This window comes from Monodelphis domestica, chromosome 7 (assembly GCF_027887165.1).
Source record: "Monodelphis domestica isolate mMonDom1 chromosome 7, mMonDom1.pri, whole genome shotgun sequence".
In the NCBI taxonomy this organism is placed as follows: domain Eukaryota; kingdom Metazoa; phylum Chordata; class Mammalia; order Didelphimorphia; family Didelphidae; genus Monodelphis; species Monodelphis domestica.
The window spans coordinates 129,990,904-130,014,665 of record NC_077233.1 but is presented as its reverse complement, the minus strand read 5'-3'; the positions used below and the strand labels follow the sequence as shown (position 1 = coordinate 130,014,665).

Genomic DNA, 23,762 nt, shown 5'->3' with positions numbered 1-23,762 from the left:
AAATTTGTACGACTGTTATGATGGCAGTAATTGTCCACATTAACAGCCAGAACAAGGTCAACACTGTCGTAGCATCAATTTATAACAATTACACATTTTCCTAAGTGATGACACATCTCTGTGAGGGCTGTCATCACCTCTTGAGTGAAATTCCATGCACTGCTGATGATATATGTCATGGGGACTCCTACTGACATGAGCATTACTGAACTAGTATTAATTGAGCACCCACAGGTTGCACAGCACTTTGCTCAAGGGTTCATGGCAGAGATCAGACACAGTTCTATATCCTCTGAAACATCATCATCAAAAGGCATTTAATATCACACAGAGGAGGAAATCCGACTTAATTCCTAGTTAAGGAATAGCCATTAGCTTGGCACTACTCCAGTCCTATGGATTAGAAGAATTTAGAACTCACTTTTCTAAGATGAATTCAAAGCTACAAAAATCAGAAATATAGAACAAAGAGGCAAAGTGAGAGTTTGGGGTGGTGAGATGGAATTAAGTGATCATGAATGTCAATATCAATATCAAAATTCAGAAAGTTAACCTTTGGCTAATCTGAAAATTAATACTAAATAAAAAATGCAAAAAATTCCACTTCCTTTATTTTATAATTTATTTAAACAGTAGAGAGGAAGACTCACTTGGCTAGTTTTTATATTTAAACTCATTCTGATAGATATATAACAGTGTGATTTCTTGTGTGGGAAGATGATATTACTAATCCATTTCAGTTAGGAATGCATTTTGGACTGGTCATCTAGTAATAGTGATGGATGTGAAACCAGACAGACAGAGCTAGGAGGGATCTCTGAGGTCATATGTTCTAATCTTCTTCCTCTACAGATAAATAAACTGAGCCTCAGGAAAGGTAATCACATTGATAGGTAGCAATTGACAGGGCCAAGATTCAGACCCAGGTTCTCTCATTCCAGCAACATGTTGCTTGGGTCATCTTACTGCCTTCCTGACCCATAGCATACATTTGGGAGATAGCTCGTAAAGATCCACTATGATGTTATACAGTAGAAACAAACTAACTGGATCACATCAGGACTAAGCCTCTAGACTCACAAGCATGGTGTTCACATCAAATGGGTTAACAGAGAGCAACAAATTCATGACATTTTATTTTAGATACAGTATTTGCTTTGAGTAAGTCCTAAGCTTAAGCTTGGTTAAACATGGTAGTGTGCTCAGATCCTAAAGACTAATGTTTTGTGAAGTCTTTGTTATCACTGTGGAAGATAAACTCTACAGAAACTTTTCATATGCACTTAATCTATGAGGACAGACTGAGCCTTTCCTTTACAAAAGAGAGGTCAGGATGCAAATAGCATGTATCAAAAAAGGATCATTTTTGTGATGTTATAAAAACTGATAATTTTAAAGTAGGAAGATGAGTGTTTCCTCAACCACAGTTTTACTTTGGGGAGACTCATTATACCTTAGCACAATTATCATTAGGCAGATTTTAAATCTGAAAATTTACTATTAAAAGTTAAACAAGTCAGATATGTCAGTTCTAAACATAAAACACAAAGAGGTCAATGGCAAAAGGAAAGGTTCCATGTACTACAAAAATATTTAGGGCAGCATTTTTTTTTTGTAGAAACAAAGAACTGGCAACAAAGTAGATGACCATCAATCAAGAAATGGCTAATAGAACTGCCGCTGCCCCCGTCTGCCAACAGTCGTGCACCCCCAGACTTCTCTAGCGATGATGAGCATGAGCCCACACAGATGCTTAGCACCACAGGCCACGGCCAAGGAGGAGGTGGTGCCACCAGCAGAAGGAAAGCCACAAAGAAAACTGACAAACCCAGATTAGAAGAGAAAGGTGATCTAGATTTATCTGACCTCACAAATGAAGAGCTGTTCTCAACTCGTGAAATATGGAGTCAACCCTGGCCCTATTGTGGAAACCACCAGGAAGCTATATGAAAAGAAATTGCTAAAACTGAGAAATCATAGCCTAGAATCAAGATCTTCAACACCTCTACCAACAGTTTCTTCATCAGCAGAAAATGCCAAACAGACTAGAAATGATGACTAAGATATAGATGCAGTGACAATGAAGAAGAGTTCAAACTGGAGAAGAGAGAACCACTAAAAAGCAACTCAAAGACTGCAATAACACTCAAGCAAAGAAGAGTTGAGCAGAATCAGAACTATTCTCAAGCTGGACTTTCTGAGATCCTCTGGACAAGTGGATCTTCAAAAAGCGGACCCCTGCAGGGATTAACTGGGGAGACTACAAAAGGGTCAAGAAGAACTCCAAGGAAAAGGGTGGAAACTGCAGAACAGATGCATGTAGATGGTGCAGTAATTTCAGAGAATCTTCCTATAGTTGAAACTATAATGGCTTCAAGCAATGAGACTATAGTTGTCAATAGGGTGACTGGAAATTTCAGGCATGCATCTTTTATTCTGCCAATCAGTGAATTCTCAGATATGCCCTGAAGAACACCAAAGAAACCATTGACAAGAGCCAAAGTGGGAGACATAACATTAACAGATGAAAGAAGAAATGAAAGAGATATTCTTAAAGAAATGTTTCCTTTTGAAGCAGCTACACCAACAGGAATTAGTGCTAGTTGTTACAGGTCTATTAAAGGAGGTGCTGGCAGACCATTAGAACTTGGTGACTTCAGGATGGAGGGAATTTTTTCATCAAAATATGTCCCCAAATATGCTCCCATTGCTGATGACGAGACAGAAAAGACAAGAAAAGGAAGCTCCATTTGCTTTTTGCTATTGTGGCAGTTTTCTTATTTTTGGTCTATCAAGCTATGGGAACCAACCAAGGAAATTGAAATCCCTTTTCTAATTTTCTTAATGATAAAGTCTCAGGCAAAAGCCAACTGAGCGTTAGCTCTATGGCACACCCAACAAACTTAGTCTCCTATTTTTAATAACTGTAGAAAGAACTCTTGTTGGCTCAAAGAACTACTTTTTAAAATAATGTGATTTCAACTTCTTAAATTTAATATTGCATTGAAAATGAACAAGACATTGCAATGGACACTAGTTTAAGCATTTTGGACCTTGGATTAATAGGGGATCACTTTGTGCCATATGAGTAATCTTTTTTAGCACTCTGGAATTTTTTGTAGGCTTTATTTTTTTTTAATGTAAGCATTTTAATTTGTTTTGGGGGGAGTTTTGTTTTTTGAGGCAAATATATATTTGCTTTGTGTTTTGGGGAAATGAGAAAGGCAAAACAGCAGAATAATGTGAAGCTAAATGTTTTAAATGCTCTGAATTCATGCAGAAAGGATTTTTTAAAATTATTTCTCCTGGACAGAATGTTTAGAGGAAATTTGAAACATAATCTAAAGCAGGATAAAGGGATATTCATTAGAGATTTTATTTTCTATTATTACAGCCAAGTATTTGATGTTGTTTATTTTTTAAAAAATACAGCACTAATCACTTGAGTAACTTTTTAGTAATGTTACTGTAATCCTATTGTACTCATTTTATAACAGATTTCTAATATCATGAATTCTATTAGTAAATTCACTTAAGCATAGAACCCATTTTTACCTGAATATCATTTTTTTAGTGTTAAGGTTACATGTTTGAGAAACTTGTTACTACCGCCCCACAATTCAAAACTTAATCCTTATTTTCCAGAGAAACATTTGTTTCTTGATGATTGCATCATTGATTTTATCAATTCCAATTTACTACTAAAATAACATTTAGGTGATATTGTGTTTGTGCAAAGAATTTAGGAAATTTATCTTACCATGTTTAAATTTCTTCCGTACATTTGACTTAAATTGTTACAACTAGACTTTTCATTAAGCAAATTTTGCCAATTATTTTGCCCTATTACCTAATGTAAACTGATTATAAATGTTTCATAAATGTTTATTTTTAAATTGCATTGTTACTTTCTTGAATACACTTGATGTGAGGAGGGCATTATAATGCTATGTATTCATTCTTTGTAGTTGTCTTTTTTTTCCCCTTAAATTTACCTCATATATAACTTGGTTAAGTAGACAGCTGAGATTTCAGTAGAATCAAGTGAAACGTGTAAAAATTAAAATATGTGCTTTTGAATTTGAAATATACAGTCACTGATCAAATAGTATACTTTATACAAATAAGTTATTTTAAAATATCATGTCTTATAAAGGCTGACATTTCTAATAAAAGAAAAAACTAAAGACATATGTTTAGATGGACACTAAATTTTGATCTGAACTAAACATATTTTAATTTTTAATTTGTAAATATTCTGTAGGCATTTCACCTTTTTGGTAGCCAAGACCAGACACTCTAATTTTAGAATAAAGGGACTGAAATAACAACTCTTAACAAAGAAATATTTGCTGATTAGAGTGAAATTGCTCCCTTCTGTTATGTGCATCGCTTCAAGAGAGGACATATCTTAACTTTTTCTACTAGGACATGACTTGATTTTTGGATGTAATTCTAGTCTCATTTAGTTATTATGTGTTTAGATCTTATAGGTCTTAGGTTCTTCCTTTAGAAGCTGTAAGAAGCCACATTTGATGTTTTAGGGATTCAACATAATTTAGTGTTATATATATATAATCAGTTCTCTCGTAGGGAAAATGTGGTCCAAAGTAGGAAAGTAGGAGTGAGTTCAACCTCTAGTTAATTTAAAAAAAACCAAACATACAAAAAAATGTATTCTGTTTTGTCTCTGTTTTATGTCACTAGAATAAATGTGTCCGAGCCGTAAATTCAAAGCATTTCTTTAATTAAATTGTAGAAATAGAAATTAATGTTTTATAATATCATCTTAATAAAAATTAAATAACCTAAAAAGAAAAAAGAAATGCCTAATAGCTCATGATTTACAAATGTGTGCTGAAAAACATGGTGAATGTGATTGAATATAGAAATGCTTATAAACTTAGATGAATTGATACAAAGTCAAGGAAGCAGGAAGAACAATATACACAATGACCACAACAATTTAAATGGAAAGAACAATAAAGCACCTGAAACTGAATGCTGCAAAATTACAATGACCCAGTTTGATCCCAAAAAAGGGAGGTGAGAAAGCCCCTTTCCAACTCTTTTCCTAAGGTTGGAGAACATAGATGCCAGATTTTTATGAAGTGCTACTCAGTTTTGGGAACTGTTCCCCACACCCCTTTAAAAAATAATTTGTAATAAGGGATCATTCTCTAGAGAGGAGGATACATTTGGAAATGTGGATGATGCAAAAATAAAATATACCAATACTAAATGTATTTTATAAAAGAACAAAAGACAAAAAAATGCATATCCAAAAGAGTTTAAAATGCTATATTAAAATGTGAGGGAGCAAGCTGCAAAGTATTCTTAATGTTCTGAATGAATGTTATTTCTTACTGAGAATAATGGAAAAGGAAGTTCTAATTATTTAGGTTGAATTTATATACGAGGACATTATAGGTTCAAAGGGTTTAAGAGCTGGAAGTAACATTAGAGATATAGTCCAATGATGAGGAACCTGGAGTCCAAAGAAAAATTATTCTCCATTATTAGAATATAAGGTTATACTGAGTAAGGAGTTTTTCTTTCATTGTACCTGTCTCCTTCTTAGCACCTCAAACAATGACTGAGTATAGTAGACAGTTAATGATTTCCTGTTGATTGACTGATTTGTCAAGTTCATCACACTGAGATAAGTATAAATGCAATAATTTTTCCAGCATACTTTCCTACCCTCTCGTACTGTCTATTCACAACTTTTTCTTCTCACCACAAATCCCTAAAGCACTTTCACCAAAGAACTTTGTCTTAAATTTTGCTGAGAAATTGATATTCTCTTTTCCTTTTTCTAAAGGAAAAAGAAGAGGTCCAAGGCCAAGCTTGCTTTCCGTCCACTTGATTCCTTCCCCATCTTGTTTGTGCATAGTCATTTGTATGATGTCTCCTCTGTTACACTGAAAGCTGAGAGTAAGGATTGTTTTTTGCCTTTCAGTGCTTAGCACAGTGACTGTCACAAAATAGGTGTTTAATAAATGCTACTCTACAGTTTGTCTGACTAGAGACTATGGCCCACACTATTTCCTCTAGAAAATGACACATCAATCATTCCCTTTCTATACTAAAATTTTAATTTCTTTATCTACTAGTTCCTCCCCAGTTGCCTAATAAACGTGAATTTCCTTTAAAAAAATTTTACTTGACTTTGCTTATCCTCTAAAGCTATCATTTCATATCAGCTGTATCTTTCTCAGACAAAGACATTATCTCAGTTTGTTTCTACTTCCTTACAAACCACTCACTCCAGAATTCCTTTTGAGTTCATTTCAATCCTACAAATTGAACAAATTCATTTTTTCTAACATTACTAATGTTCTTTTAAATTCTAAATTCAACGGCTGTTTCCTCAGGTCATGCTCTTCTTGATCTGTTTGTAATGTTTGTTACTACTGACCACCCTTTCCCCCTGTATTTTCTTTCCCCCTAGGGTGTTCAGGACATAGTCCTCTAATCACTTCTTAGTCTCTTTTGCTGGATCATCATCTATCTCCCACCTCTGAACTGTAAATGTCCCTAAAGACATTGCCTGGGTGCAGCTTCTTCTTCTTCTTCTTTTTTTTTTTGCATGCTTTCCCATCTTAGTGATCTTATCATAACCCAAGGGTTTAATTATCATCTCTAGACAGACAACTCCTGCATCTACATATTTAAACTTCATCTTTCTCCAGAGCTCCAATCCTGAATTTCCAATTAACTTCTTGACATCTTCTCCTGGATGATCTATATACACATCAAACTCAACATTTCCAAAACAGAACTTGTTATGTCTCCCCTCCAAATCCACCCTCTTCTTTCTAATCTCAATCCAATAATCAGTTCAACTCTACACTGTCCCTGGCTCTCAAATTCCTTGCCCCTCTTCTATAAATGCTCAACCTCAACCTGTCTGTCTCCTCTTTTTCTACTAATGAGCTGCTGAACAAAGCTGACTGGACCCACTACAAATTTATGTCATCTAATCTCAACTAGGTCCTCACCTCAGAAGAAAATCTTGTTACTACTACCTAATTATCCTCTCTATTACCTCCAGGATAAAATGTAAAATGCTGTTTGGCTTTTAGAGACCTTCATATCCTGCCCCATTCCTACTCTTCCAAGTCTTCTTATACCTTACTCCCCCCTACCCCCATCTATTCTGTGATCCAGTGATACCAGCCTCCTTGCTCTTCTTTGCACATCCATCAGACTTCTAGCATTTTCTCTGGCTGCCTAAAATGGTCTTCCTCTTCATCTCTGCCTCTTGGACTCCTCAACTTCCTTCCTGTCTCAGCTAAAATTCCATCTTCTGAAAAAAGCCCCCAGTCCTCCTGACTCTGACTGCTTTCCCTTTGACACTATTTCCAATTTCTTGTTTCTATGTAGTTGTTTTTATGTTGTCTCTTCCAGTAGACCTTCAGCTACTTGAGAGTAGAATGATTTTTCTCTTTCCTTGTATTCCCAGTGCTTAGCACAGTGCCTGGTACCTAGTTGGTGTTTCATTAATGATACTTGACTAACTAATTGATTTTCTCTCTCATTCATCATAGAGGCTCGTTCAAACCTCTTTTCAAGGCTGTTCAACTTGGTGCTCTCAAATGAGGGCCTTGTATCATACTTTACTAAGAAAAATGGAGAGCATTCCTTCTTTTCCATTTTTCTTCATCTTAAAATACTAATAGTTTCCCCTATTCTACCCTGCTTAGCTCTAGTTTATGAAGAAAAGGCTCTTCTCTTCATCAAGACAAATCCATGTGTATCTCCTAATGTATTCTCCATTAAATTATTCATAGAATCATCCCCATTTCTCTCTAATCTTCAGTTTCTCCTTATCTACTGCATTCTATGCTGCTGTCTAAAACATGGTTGGTCCTCTCCCATCCTAAAAATATAGACCTTCTCATCCCCCATGCTAATCCTCTACTAAAACTATTATCCTACATCTTTTCTTCTTTCAAACTCTTAGAAAAAGCTGTCCTTATCCTTTCCTCATCTCCCCTCATTCACTTTTTAAAATTCTTTACAATTTGGCTTGTGACCTCATCAATCAACTGAAAATTAACTTTCCTAAGTTATCAATGGCCTCTTAAAATATTTTTATTTATTGTTGTTTTTACATTACCTATATTTCTCCCAGTATTCTTTACTCATCCCCCTCCCAGAGAGCCAACTCACTTAACAAAATATTTTAAAAAGAAAAAAGGAAGAGAAAAACAGTTTGTAAAATTGATCAATACATTGAGAACAATGATCTCTCAGTGGCTAAATCTGATGACTTTGCCTCAGTCCTAATTTTCTGTACAGCATCTGACATTCGTTTTATGGAATTTCATAACTGATTTTTCTTGGTTCTATTTCTTAGCTGACTATTCTGAGTCTTCTTTGTTGGTTCATCTATCATATCATACCCCCTTAACTATGGATATACCCCAATATTTGATCCTGAGCTTTATTCTCTTCTTTCTTTTTTTTTTTTAAATATATTTTATTTGATCATTTCCAAGCATTATTCGTTAAAGACATAGATCATTTTCTTTTCCTCCCCCCCACCCCCCATAGCCGACGCGTAAGTCCACTGGGCATTAGATGTTTTCTTGATTTGAACCCATTGCTTTGTTGATAGTATTTGCATTAGAGTGTTCATTTAAAGTCTATCCTCTGTCATGTCCCCTCAACCTCTGTATTCAGGCAGTTGCTTTTTCTCGGTGTTTCCACTCCCATAGTTTATCCTTTGCTTATGAATGGTGTTTTTTTTCTCCTGGATCCCTGAAAGTTGTTCAGGGACATTACACCGCCCCTAATGGAGAAGTCCATTACGTTTGATTATACCACAGTGTATTAGTCTCTGTGTACAATGTTCTCCTGGTTCTGCTCCTCTCGCTCTGCATCACTTCCTGGAGGTTGTTCCAGTCTCCATGGAACTTCTCCACTTTATTATTCCTTTGAGCACAATAGTATTCCATCACCAACATATACCACAGTTTGTTCAGCCATTCCCCAATTGATGGGCATCCCCTCGTTTTCCAGTTTTGGGCCACCACAAAGAGCGCAGCTATGAATATTTTTGTACAAGTCTTTGTGTCCATTATCTCTTTGGGATACAGACCCGGCAGTGCTATGGCTGGGTCAAAGGGTAGATATTCTTTTGTCGCCCTTTGGGCATAGTTCCAAATTGCCCTCCAGAATGGTTGGATCAGTTCACAACTCCACCAGCAATGAATTAATGTCCCTACTTTGCCACATCCCCTCCAGCATTCATTACTTTCCTTTGCTGTTATGTTAGCCAATCTGCTAGGTGTGAGGTGATACCTCAGAGTTGTTTTGATTTGCATCTCTCTGATTATAAGAGATGTGGAACACTTCTTCATGTGCTTGTTAATAGTTTTGATTTCTTTATCTGAGAACTGCCTATCCATTTCCCTTGCCCATTTATCAATTGGAGAATGGCTTGATTTTTTGTACAATTGATTTAGCTCATTATAAATATGAGTAATTAAACCTTTGTCAGAGGTTTCTATGAAGATTTTTTCCCAATTTGTTGTTTCCCTTCTGATTTTAGTTATATTGGTTTTGTTTGTACAAAAGCTTTTTAGTTTGATGTAGTCAAAATTATTTATTTTACATTTTGTGATTCTTTCTATATCTTGCTTGGTTTTAAAGCCTTTCCCCTCCCAAAGGTCTGACATGTATACTATTCTGTGTTTACCCAATTTACTTATGGTTTCCTTCTTTATGTTTAAGTCACTCACCCATTTTGAATTTATCTTGGTGTAGGGTGTGAGGTGTTGATCTATTCCTAGTCTCTCCCACACTGTCTTCCAATTTTCCCAGCAGTTTTTATCGAATAGTGGATTTTTGTCCCAAAAGCTGGGATCTTTGGGTTTATCGTATACTGTCTTGCTGAGGTCGTTTTCCCCCAGTCTATTCCACTGATCTTCCTTTCTGTTTCTTAGCCAGTACCAAATTGTTTTGATGACTGCTGCTTTGTAATATAGTTTGAGGTCTGGGACTGCAAGGCCCCCATCATATGTGTTTTTTTTCATTATTTCCCTGGATATCCTTGATCTTTTGTTCTTCCAAATGAACTTTGTTATGGTTTTTTCTAAATCAGTGAAGAAGTATTTTGGTAGTTCAATGGGTATGGCACTAAATAGATAAATAAGTTTGGGTAGGATGGTCATTTTTATTATATTGGCTCGTCCTATCCATGAGCAGTTAATGTTTTTCCAATTGTTCAAGTCTAGTTTTAGTTGTGTGGCGAGTGTTTTGTAGTTGTGTTCATATAGTTCCTGTGTTTGTCTTGGGAGATAGATTCCTAGGTATTTTATTTTGTCTAAGGTGATTTTGAATGGGATTTCTCTTTCTAGTTCTTGCTGCTGAGCTGTGTTGGAGATATATAGAAAAGCTGATGATTTATGTGGGTTTATTTTGTATCCTGCAACTTTGCTAAAGTTGTTGATTATTTCAATTAGCTTTTTGGTTGAATCTCTAGGATTCTTTAAGTAGACCATCATGTCATCCGCAAAGAGTGATAACTTGGTCTCCTCCTTGCCTATTCTGATGCCTTCAATTTCTTTATCTTCTCTAATTGCTACTGCTAGTGTTTCTAGTACAATGTCAAATAGTAGAGGTGATAATGGGCATCCTTGTTTCACTCCTGATCTTATTGGGAATGCATCTAGTTTATCCCCATTGCAGATGATATTAGCTGTTGGTTTTAGATATATACTGTTTATTATTTTTAGGAATGACCCTTCTATTCCTATGCTTTCTAGTGTTTTTAATAGGAATGGGTGTTGTATTTTATCAAAGGCTTTTTCTGCATCTATTGAGATAATCATGTGGTTCTTGCTAGTTTGCTTGTTGATGTGGTCAATTATGTGGATGGTTTTCCTAATGTTGAACCAGCCCTGCATCCCTGGTATGAATCCTACTTGATCATGGTGAATGATCCTTCTGATCACTTGCTGGAGTCTTTTTGCTAGTATCCTATTTAAAATTTTTGCATCTATATTCATTAGGGAGATTGGTCTATAGTTTTCTTTCTCTGTTTTTGACCTGCCTGGTTTTGGAATCAGTACCATGTTTGTGTCGTAAAAGGAGTTTGGTAGAACTCCCTCTTTGCTTATTATGTCAAATAGTTTGTATAGTATTGGGGTTAACTGTTCTCTGAATGTTTGATAGAATTCACAGGTGAATCCATCAGGCCCTGGGGATTTTTTCTTAGGAAGTTCTTTGATGGCTTGATGGATTTCAATTTCTGATATGGGATTATTTAAGAATTCTATTTCCTCTTCTGTTAGTCTAGGCAGTTTGTATTTTTGTATATATTCATCCATTTCTCCTAAATTGGTGTATTTATTGCCATATAATTGGGCAAAGTAATTTCTAATGATTGCCTTACTTTCCTCCTCATTGGAGGTGCTGTCCCCCTTTTCATCTTTAATGCTGTGAATTTGCTTTTCTTCCTTCCTTTTTTTAATTAGATTGACCAGTACTTTGTCTATTTTGTTTGTTTTTTCAAAGTACCAGCTTCTTGTCTTATTTATTAAATCAATAGTTCTATCACTTTCGATTTTATTAATTTCTCCCTTAATTTTTAGGATTTCTAATTTGGTTTTCTGCTGGGGGTTTTTAATTTGATCGCTTTCGAGTTTTTTCAATTGCATTTCCAATTGATTGATCTCTGCTCTCCCTTGTTTGTTAATATGAGCTTTCAGGGATATGAATTTGCCTCTGATTACCGCTTTGGCTGCATCCCAAAAGGTTTGAAAGGATGTTTCGCCATTGTCATTTTCCTTGATGAAATTATTAATTGTTTCTATGATTTCTTCTTTAGCTAAACGGTTTTGGAGTATCATATTGTTTAATTTCCAATTGGTTTTAGATTTGGTTTTCCATGTACCATTACTAATCATTATTTTTATTGCCTTGTGATCTGAGAAGGCTGCATTCATTATTTCTGCTTTTTTGCATTTGTGTGCTATGTTTCTGTGACCTAATGTATGGTCAATTTTTGTGAATGTGCCATGTGGTGCTGAGAAGAAGGTGTATTCCTTTTTATCCCTATTTATTTTTCTCCATATGTCTATTAATTCTAATTTTTCTAAGATTTCATTCACTTCTTTTACCTCTTTCTTATTTATTTTTTGATTTGATTTATCTAAATTTGATAATGGTTGGTTTAAGTCTCCCACTAGTATGGTTTTATTGTCTATTTCTTCCTTCAATTCTCCTAGTTTCTCCATTAGAAATTTGGGTGCTATATTATTTGGTGCATACATGTTGATTAATGATATTTCCTCATTGTCTAGAGTCCCTTTTAACAAAATATAATTACCTTCCCTATCCCTTTTGATCAGGTCTATTTTTGCATTGGCTTTATCAGATATCATGATTACCACTCCTGCCTTCTTTCTATCAGTTGAGGCCCAGAAGGTCTTACTCCATCCTTTAATTCTGACCTTGTGGGTGTCAACCCGCCTCATGTGTGTTTCTTGAAGACAACATATGGTAGGGTTTTGGATTCTAATCCATTCAGCTATTCGTCTACGTTTTATGGGTGAGTTCATCCCATTCACGTTCAAAGTTATGATTGTCATTTGTGGACTCCCTGGCATTTTGATTGCCTTCCCTAATTCTAACCTTTTCTTCTTCGGCTTTACCTTTTAGTCCAGTGATTTACTTTGAATCAGTCCCCCTTGTCCCCTCCCTTGATGTTTCCCTTTTTAGTCCCTCCCTTTTTGTTCCCTCCCCCTCCCCCCTCTCTTTCCCTCCCTTTTTGTTCTCCCTCTCCCCCTCCCCCCCTTGGTTTTCCCTTCTCCTTACCCTTGTTGGGTAAGATAGAATTCAAGATCCCAATGGATCTGGATGTTTTTCCCTCTCAGAGTTGATTTCCCTGAGATTGAGGTTTAAGTAAACCCCCCCCCCTCTTCCTCTCCTTCTTATAGGAGTTTTCTTCCCCTCCCCTTCCCCTGTGAATCTTTGTGTGAGAACCATTATTCTATTTGGTCTTTCTTTACCCCCTATTTATACATTACATTTTCCCCACATATTAGTATACATAGGTTGATATAAATGTAGTCCTTATAGAAGAGAGTTTGAGTAAAAGAAGATAACATTTTTCCCCTTTCCTTAATATTTACCTTTTCAGGTATTCCTTGCTCTTTGATTTTCGGTATCAAACTTTCCACAGAGCTCTGGTCTTTTCTTTGCAAAAAGTTGGAAGTCTTCTATTTTGTTGAATGCCCATACTTTCCCTTGGAAGTATATAGTCAGTTTTGCTGGGTAGCTGATTCTTGGTTGGAGACCCAGCTCTCTTGCCTTTCTGAAGATCATGTTCCATGCCTTACGATCATTCAGCGTAGAACTTGCAAGGTCTTGTGTGACCCTGATTGGCATTCCTTTATATCTAAATTGTCTTTTTCTGGCTTCCTGTAGGATTTTTTCTTTTGTTTGATAGCTTTGGAATTTGGCAATTACATTCCTGGGAGTTGTCTTTTGGGGGTTTAGTGTAGAAGGTGTTCTGTGAGCTCTGTCAGTGGATGTATTGCCCCCTTGTTCTAGAATCTCTGGGCAATTTTCTTTGATTATATCTTGTATCACCATGTCCAGTTTGGTGTTTATTTTTGGCTTTTCTGGGAGTCCAATTATTCTTAAATTTTCTCTTCTCCCCCTGTTTTCCAGATCTATCACCTTGTCGGTGAGATATTTTATGTTCTCTTCTAATTTCTTGGTGTTTTGGCTTTGCTTTATTAGTTCTTGCTTTAAAGCCTGGTTTTCTTTTACAGTTTGGTCAAACTGGTTTTGTAGATGCGTGAATTTCTTTTGCATCATTTCCCACTTTTCCTCCCAGAGGGCTTCCATCTTTTTGGTCCTTTCTGATTCAAATTCTTCATGGGTTTGTGGAGAGTTTCTATTTCCTTTGGAAGATTTTGGAGAATTTTCTTGTATATCTTCTTCTATCTGCTCTGTATTTTGTATTTTGGCTCCATAGAATGTGTCCAGAGTCGCCCCTTTCTTCTTATTTTTCTTGGTATTTTGGGGCTTCTGTGCTTCTGTGGAATTTGTCATCTCTGAACGTGGAGGATTGGCTTTTCTTGTCTTTGTCTGGTGATCAGTGGCTTTAGTCCTGGGCAGATGTTGGTTCTATGAGCGTTCCCTGGGTTAAACTGAATATGCCTCACTGGAACTGGAATGGAAGGGTCGGACCACGAGGCCACACTCTCCCCCTGGCTCGATTTCCGGAAGTTGCCTTCAGAATCCCTGGCCGTGAGGCTGTTTCGTCGGCCTGCGGGGGGATGGGCTGCCGCTTCCCCAAGCTCCGAGAGCACAGACTTTCACTGAGACTTGGATAGCAGGATCCAGCCCGTGAGGCTGTCTTGCCCGCCCTGAGGGTTGCTGTTGTTTTGACCAGCTCTTTGCAGCGGAGGCCCCAGGCAGTAACTTTCACCCGGACTGGGACTTGGGTAGAAGACCCTGAGGGTTGTTGTTCCTCAGACCCTGCTCTCTGAGCCCGGCGCGGCTGCCGCTTCCGGGAGCCTTGGACTCTGCGCTCCTACCCCTGAGGTCCGAGGGATCTCGGGTTCTGGCTTTTAAGGGGAGCCGTACCTTTTGAACCGGGTCCAGGTCCAGGAGGAGGGTTCCCAGGTTCTGTGCTGTTGATCGTTTTGAATTTCGGCGCCTTAGGAGCTTCTAGTTTGAGATCGGTCGGGAAGGGTTTTCCGGAGATCTGAACTTCAGCTTTCTCTAAGCCGCCATCTTAACCGGAAGTCCTATTCTCTTCTTTCTTTACACTCTCTTATTTATTGAGAGTGCATTATGTCCATTAGTACCCAGGGTTTAATTCTCTCTAGACAGATTACTCTTAGATCCACCTATCTAGTCCAAATTTCTTCCCCTGAAGTCCAGCTGTGCATCTTCAACTGCCTATTAGGTATTTCAAAATCATCTCATCTCACACTCAACAGGTTAAAAACTAAAAGCATCATGATTTCCCCCATACTGAACCCTCCCCTTCTTCTTTAGAACTTCCCTATTTCTGCTAAGAATGGCATCATTCTTTTACTTATACAGGGTTGTAATCTTGATATTCTTGACTTCTCATTCTTCCTCACTCAAAACATCCAATCAGTGGTCTTATCTTGTCATTTCTCTCCATATTTCTCAAAACCATCCCCTTTTCTCATACTCACAAGAGCACCACCCTGATTCAGCCCCTTATTAGTTCTTACATAGATTATGACAACATCCTTTTAATTGACCTCCCTGACTCAAGCCCCTCCCCCTTTCTAATTCATCCTCCACATAGCAGAGAAAGCAATTTTCCTAAAGCACAAATCTAGTCAACTCAATTTCTTACTCAAAAACCTTCAATGTTTCCCCATTGCCTCTAGGATAAAGTACTATATAAATTCCTCTTTAGATTTTTTCTTTTCCATGCCTTCATATAGGTATCATCTGATCCCAACTTACCTTTCAAAAGCCATTATACGTTACTGATTTTTTGAAATTTATAAGAAATTGAAGTTGCCTCTTATATTTCAATACAGCTCTCATCTCTGCACCTTTATACTGGTCTCTCCCTGTGCATGGAAAGCACTGCTACTTCAATTCTTAGAATCCCTCATTTTCTTCTGTATTTGGCTCAAGAGAAACTGTCTACTTCAGTGGTATCAAACTCAAATAGGAACTAAGTCACTAATCCACACATGAAGATCCTTTTAGGCTGTAAATTATTTAATTGCATTATCTATATCCTATTGTATTATATTTTGGGGGAGGGAAGGGTGGTGTTAAATGAATGTTTCCTAACTACATTTTAATCTGGGCTATGTTGTAGCTTAAAGTGTTTGACCACTAGTTTACATGATGTCTTGCTAGGTCCTCTCAAACTTCTTGTGTTCTTCTTTCAATCTTTTTTTAATTTCATATTTATTTTGTATATCATTTTGTGCACAAGAATATATAAGCACAAACACACACATATATATATACATATATATATATATATAAAATATATATTTAAGGTCCTGTTAGCTTACTCAGATAGTGACTTTAATCTTTGTTTTCTTTATCCTCAGTGCCTGGCATGAAGTGCTTAATAAATTCTTCTTGACTGATTGATAGATTGACTCATAAGACCCTTCCCCCTCTTCAGCTTGTTTCCTTCAAAGATTTCATGAGGATCTCTTTATCTCCTTAATATCCTTCTCAATTCCCTTTATATTTCCTTCTTCTGCCTGTAGATTTCACCTCTATTCCTGTCCTGGTAGGATGTACCACAGAATGCCCACTCCACCATTCCCAATGTTTGTGGACCTGTAACACTCTAAGCTACTAGTTAAGTTAAGTTGAAGGGGATAAAGACATTCATGCCACTTCAGTGAGAAGGGGGTTACCAAATAGAATTCTAATAAGATGGAAGACTCGGGGCTTTAACGATTACCCTAATGCTGGGTTCTTCATGCCTCTAAAGATTGTCATCTGTCTTGATGCATTTTGAGAATCCCTAGGTCTTGTCATCAATTATGTTGCTGCATTTTAAGAATCAGAGGGTATTTCCAAACCTCCTGTAGTCAAACCCTCCTATCTATGTAGCTTCCCCAGTGAGAATGTGAGCTCCTTGAGAACAGGGACCACTTTTCCTGTTTGTACAAGCAGGACTCAGCACTGTTCTTGGTGTATAGTAAGGGCTTGATAAATGCTTTTTCATTCTTTCATTCAGGAACCACTGTCCCTCTAGTTACCTCATGTGCAAATTAGGCATCATATTTGCTTCTTCATTCTCTTTTATAAATGATATCTGATGATTTACCACATCTCATCAATTCTATTACCACAACATCTCTTGCATCCATCAACTCTCCACTCATCCATCCATTGCCCTAATTCAGGTCTTCATTATCTCTGTGTCTCTTTCAAACTCTTTATCTCCTGTTTTAGTATCAGTTCTAAGGCAGAAGAAAGGCAAAAGGATAGGCAACTGGGGTTGTGACTTGCCCAGAGACACAGTTAAGAAGTTACTTGAGGTCACATTTGAACCCAGAACTTCCTGTTTACAGGTCTGGCTCTCTATTCAATGCCCGCTACCTAGCTGCCCTGTCATTATCTCTTGGGTAGACTATTACATAACTCCTAATTGCTCTGTCATTCTGCAGTCTCTTCCTCTGTCCCATACATATTAAAAAGAGATTATTCCTAAAGTACCTGTTTGACCATATCATTATCCTTCCCAAGAAGCTTCAGTGAGTCCCATTGCCTCTAGGATAAAAGGTAAATGTCTCTGTTTGGCAATACAACTTTAAACCCTGCATCCAACTTATATTTCTATACTGATTGCCATTGTTATTCCACTCACATTAAGTTCCAATTGGCCTACTTACTATATCCCTCAATTTCTAGGCTTTGTACTTGTATGCAACCTACTCCCCACTTATATTCCTTGTTCCTTCCCTTCAAAGACCAGGTCAAGTGCTTCTTCATACCTAAGACCCTTTCCTGATGGCTTCTGTTATTAGCAATTCCTCCAACAAACTCCTCTACTCCCAAATTACTTTTTATGTATACATTGTGTGCATTTTATAGTTACTTATTTGAATCACTGTTGCTCTCCCCTGTCTCCACTCACACCCATCTAGGAATGTAAGCTTCTAGAGCAGTGGTTCTCAACTTTTCTAATGCCATGACCCCTCCGCAATACAGTTCCTCATGTTGCAGTGACCCCAAACCAAAAATTATTTTGGTGGCTCCCTTAAAAACTGTAATTTTGCTACAGTTATGATTCAGAATGTAAATACCTGATATGCATTATGTATTCTCATTGCTACAAAATGAGAGGTTGAGAACCGCTGCTCTAGAGGGAAAAGGTTGTTTCTTTTTATTTTTCATCTTTGGAATCATCATAGCACTCTGATTAATTCCTGGAACACAGAAGGTGCTTGATAATTGCTTGTCAAATTGAACTGAAATGAAAGAGGAGTTTGCCTAGAAGATAGGTATATTCCAGCCAAATAAAACATTGCATGATTATAATTAAACCTTTTCCCCAACCACATTGACTTAAAAGGTTTCTGACTAATTTACTTACATTGCTCCATTTGTGTAGACGGTATCACTTCCCTCCACATACTGCACCTGAGCTGGGTAGACATGTTGTACCTGTTGTACAGTCTGTACTTGCTGTACCTGAAAAATAAATATGAGGAGCGCTGTGAAATGTGGATAAGTACGTATACCATTAGACCTGTTCTAATGGTTGCTATAAAATGCAGTCATGTCATTAAAAAAAGAAGTCGCCAAACATATAGTAATTTAAATTTAAATTCTAGTTAATCCTGGATGAAACAGTATTTAAATTAAGGCATATGAATTGTGTTACACATGTGCACACACTTTAAAAATGTTTGGGTTCCTAATTATGAAAGGTTCATATTAGTGACTTCGATTGAATGCAGTTCTTTTAAGATGCTCATTATCACTTCAATGAACTAAAAAAAATCAATACTTCATAGGTACATTTAAAGCTATATAATACTTATGTACTATTAAAAATCACTTAGAAAAAAGGATTCTTGCCAGTATAACTAACTAGTAAATAATATTCGAGGCTTTATTTCAACACTTGTGTTCAAGGTTGCTAATCAGTATCAGCACAGAAAGGAAACCACATAGAATGGTCATACAAACCCATAATGATCTTAGATTATTGATTTTTATGAATTAGAGTATGTCATGTTTTGACAGTGGACCACAAAGTGCACACAGATAACCACAGTCCAATCCATGCTGCCTTGACTACAATCTCCAAGGGCAGTGGATGATGGAGAAAGGCATTTATTTGGTCACCATCTGAACTGTGAGCACTGTAAGTTATATTAGGAGAGATAGTTTGATGAAAATAGCATTAAACTCATAGTTATGTGAAGCAAATGATGAAATGCCCTAACAAGTCTCTAGCCCCAGTTAGGCTGCATAAACTATGCAAATCAACTTAATTAGCATAAGTACCCAATGGTTTTTGGCAAAGTTGAAAAAAAAATTAAAGGTTTTACAGATTATCATCAAACCAAAGACTTCTACAATTCTACAAAACTTCCCTCAAAATAAAAGAGTACTAGATTTTTAAATAACAAAAATATTTTTTGTACAAATTAAATAAATCAATGACAGGTTTTTGATATAAATCTCTTGTCATAATCAGAAAATTGCTGTAGGTTGCATAAAGAATTGGGCAAGATCAAACAATGGGTCCATTCTTTGACTTTACATTTTTTTAAAAATAAGCTTGTTGAAAGACATCCTTTGAGATTACTGTATTTTTCCCTCCCCATGTCAAATGGTTTTCATGATCAATTGACAATTTAAAATGGGATCTAATATGCCCTATACTTCACAGTGACACTTCTTCCACCAGTACTGACCACAGAACCTAGCATTCTGTGTGATTATTTTTCCTGTGTCCTTTCAAAAATCTCCAATAAAAGATGTAATTCCATGTTCTGAAGATTGTCTTATTTCTTTATTGGAAGCTTGTGAACCTGATTACACAACTATTAATATATGAAGGTAACTCAGATATCTATGCAGCCTTTTCTATAACATAAGGATTTCTTTCTTAACATAGATTATTAAAGAAATATGCTTTAGCTATAAAAAGAAATTCTGAAAAAAATATCACTAAAAAGAATTAGCTAAATGGAAAAAGAAGCAAAAATTTAATAGAGGAAAAAAATTTTAAAATGATAATTGGGCAACTGGATGATAATGACTAGATTGGGTTATCAAGAAACAATAAAACAAAATCAAAAAGGATAAAAAATAGAAGAAATGCAAAATAACTTATCAGAAAAATATTTAACTTGGAAAGTATATTTAAGAAATATTGTATTAACCATGATCAAAGAAAGAACATAAATATTATACTTGAAGAAATTATCAAGAAAAACTTTGCCAATATTCTAAAACTATACAGGTAAAGAGAAATGAAAGAATCCACTGATTACCATTTGAAAGAGATCCTAGAATGAAAACTTCCAAGAATTTAATAGCCAAATTCCAGAGTTCCTGGTCAAGAAGAAAATACTTCAAACTGCCAGAAAGAAACAAGGAGCTAAGGATCACAAAATATTTAGCAGTTGTACATTAAAGGAGTAGAGGGCATACAATATATTTCAGAATGTAAAAGAACTGGGATAACAACAAAAAATAACATCCAGAAAAACTGAGTAAAATTCTTAAAGAGAAAGAATTAATATTTAATGACATAAAAGACTTTTAAGCATCCCTGATGAAAAGACCAGAATTGAATTAAAAAAAAATGAACTTTGTGTTTAAGACTCAAGGGAAGTATAAAAAATTAAATACAAAAGAGGAATCACAAGGGGCTCAATAAGATTAAAGTGTTTACTTTTATATATGGGAAGATGACACATGCAACTTCTAAGAACTTTATCATTATTAAAACAGTTAGAAGGATTCTACTCTTAAAATGGGATTAACTCTCCCCCTAGCTAATTTTAGATTTTAGCCACATCCCACTTAATCCTTAAGTGGGGAGGGGGAAGGTCTATGACCCACATGTGCTAGTGAGTGACAAATCAAAAATGAGTGACTGCCCCCTGGCAGTCCAAAGGAAAGCTAAAGCTGCAATTGGTCCACATAAAATGGAAGGAAAGCACAGGAAGTGACACAAAGAACTGTCTTTAAAAATGGTGGTAACTTTCTGTGACCAATTTTTTCGCCTTTAAACTTGGCCTTGAAGGAGCTCTGGCTTGAGACCTCTGACTGCTCTTGGATTTTCCTTTAGAACTACCATGTGGGTGAGTGGAAAGGCTGACTCCTTTTTCTGGCTTTTCTGGAAGTACTAACCTCTGGAGAGGCCTCTCATCTTGGAGGAGTCCTCATGGTTAGAACCCTTATTTAATTTACCTCTGGGCCCCCTTTGTTGAAGCCTCTGAAGCCCTGCCTGGCTCAGACCAGGCTGGAGTAATTATCTGCTCTCTCTCTTGTTTCCTTACTTTCGCTCTTTCTCTTTTAGTAAATAAGCTACCATAAAAAGTCATCCTGACTTGAGTAATAATTTTGGCAACCACATATTGATATATTTAGTCCAACCTTTTTATTTTAACTCTTAGACTACAGAGAAAGAAGAGACAAGAAGGAGTTAATAATGTTGGGATGAGGTTAAAAAAAACCTAGGCTCTAAGAAATGGGGATGATTTGGGAGGAAAGGGAAGAAAGAAAAAGAATAGGGAAAATTATTTCACATAAAATAGGCAAACAAGGAAGAGCTTTTAAAGTAGAGGGGGAAATGGTGGATTGTGATAACAGGCAGTGTTTAAACTTCATTCACATCTAAATTAGTTAAAAGAAGAAAATATGTATGGGTCCTCAACTGGTAATACTCAATAGAAAAGTATGAGGGGAAAGAATAAAGGGAAGGGGAGGGTGATAAAAGGAACAGTAGATAAAAAAGTAGTCAGGGGCAAAACAGATTTTAAAAGAGGGACAGAATAAAAAGAGGAGAAAATAAACAAAAGAAATTAGGATGGAAGAAAATGCACAAATATTAATCATAATTGTGAACGATTCATCTAAGAAATGGATTAGAAACCAGAATTAAAATATGTTGTTTACAAGAAATACACTTGGAACAAAGAGACATATACAGAGGAAATAAAGGGCTGGAGCAGAGTCAATTTGGCTTTAGCTAAAGTAAAAAAGGCAGGCATAGTATCCAAATTTTTAAAGGAAAACCTAAATGGATTACAGGAATACTATACTTTTGGGGGACCTTAATTTTCCCCTCTCAGAGCTAGATAAATCTGACAATAAAATAAATGAGAGAAAGAAATTATGAATAAAATCTTAGAAAAATTAGACATGATAGTTCTCTGGAGGAAACCATATGCGACTAGAAAGAAGTAAGCCTTTTTCTCATCTGAACATTGTAATTTCACAAAAGGCCATAAAAACTTATCAGTCTACATAAAACCTCACAAACAAATGCAGAAAAAAACAAGTATTAACCATATCTTTTTCATACCATAATAATACAAAAATTAAATAAAATAAAGGACCATGATAACAAATTGATTGCAAACCAAAGAATCCAATACTAAAGAATAGATCATAAAATTGATCAAAAATTTCAATTAAGACTGTGGTAATAATAAGACAACATTTCAAAAATTTTGGGAATGCAAGTAAATGCAGTATTTAGGAGAAAGTTTAGACCTATAAAAGTATACATCATTAAAAGAGACAAGAACAGATGAGTGAGTTTTACATGCAACTAAAAAAATCTACAAAAAGAATAAATTTTAAATCACCAATTAAACTCCAAAATGGAAATTCTGAAAATCAAAAGAGAGATTAACCAAACTGAAAGTAAGCAATACAAAATCGTTGAAGAAACAAGATTAGTAGCTAGTTTCATAAATTCTAAACAACTGGAGAAATATTAGTTGCTCATGAGTTGGCTGAGTCAAGTTAATTTAGTTAGTGAGTGCTAGACCAACAGAACTACCAAAGAATTATTTTATAGAGGAAGTAAAAATCACAACAAAATTCACCTAGAAGAACAAATAATCAATAATATTAAGGGAATTCATGAAAAACATATTAAGGAAGGTTCTCTTAGAATTCCAGATTTCAAACATATTACAAAATGGTCATCATCAAAATAATTCAGCAGTGGATAAGAAATGGAATAGTAGATCAATGTTATAGATTAGGTACATATATAATATAAAGTAATAACCACAAGAATTTAGTGGCTGATGAATTCAAGAGATCCAAGTTTTTGGGACAAGAACTTACTATTTGACAATAATTCCTGGGAAAATTAGAAATCAGTTTGGCAAAACCTAGGCATAAACCATTATCTCACAATATACCAAGTTAAGGTGAAAATGGATAAATGATCTGGTTATAAAGGGTGATATTTTAAGTAAGTTAGGGGAGCATGGAAAATATATGTCAGAACAAAAGATTAGGGAAGAACTTATGATCAAATAGGAGACAGAGAAAATGATGGGAAGTAAAACAGAAAATCTGTATTACATGAAATTAAAATGCTTCTGCAGAATCAAAACTAATGTGGCCGAAGTTAGAAGGAAAGAAGAAAGCTGGTGTAAAATTTTTCCAGCAAGTTTCTCTGATAAAGGCCCAATTTTTCAAATGTACAGGGAACTGAGCACATTTAATAAAAATAAGAGCCACTCTCGAATTGAAAAAATGAGCAAAGGATATACCAGGTAATCTTCAGAAGAAATCAAAACTAACGATAGTCACATGAAACCATGTTTTAAATCACTATTGGTTAGATAAATACAAATAAAAATAACTCATAGACACCACCTCACATTTATCAGATTTGTTAATAAGACAGAAAAAGAATGCTAGAGAGAAGGTGGAAAAATCGGGACACATGCATTGGGTTGGGGACTGATTCAATCACTCTGAAGAACAATTTGAAACTATAACCAAGAGGATATAAATCTGTGCATGACTCAGCATTATCACTAAGTCTCTATCTCAACAGAACAAAGAAAAGAAAATTTTATTTGTACAAAAATATTTATAGGAGCTCTTTTTTAAGGAGGCAAAGAATAAGACATAGAACAGATACCCAATAATTGGGGAATGACTGAAAAAAAGTGGTATATGATTTTGATGGAATACTACTATACTATAAGAAAAGGATGAGCAAGATGTTTTCAGAAAAAACTTATCTGAACTCTAGTAAAGTGATGTGA

General features: G+C 35.8%; 1 protein-coding gene and 1 pseudogene across 13 annotated transcripts in view; one reads left to right on the top strand and one right to left on the bottom strand.

The window, feature by feature from the left end:
- The window catches only part of RFX3 (regulatory factor X3), a 349,544-nt gene that overhangs the window by 123,995 nt on the left and 201,787 nt on the right, over positions 1-23,762 (bottom strand). For all 13 annotated transcript variants that reach the window (XM_007499524.2, XM_056805460.1, XM_056805461.1 and 10 more), the window contains one exon: positions 18,092-18,189. In XM_007499524.2, coding sequence (XP_007499586.1) covers positions 18,092-18,189 — 98 coding nt within the window. The remainder of the gene's footprint in view (positions 1-18,091; positions 18,190-23,762) is intronic.
- Positions 178-2,921, top strand: LOC130455447 (lamina-associated polypeptide 2, isoforms beta/gamma-like; annotated as a pseudogene).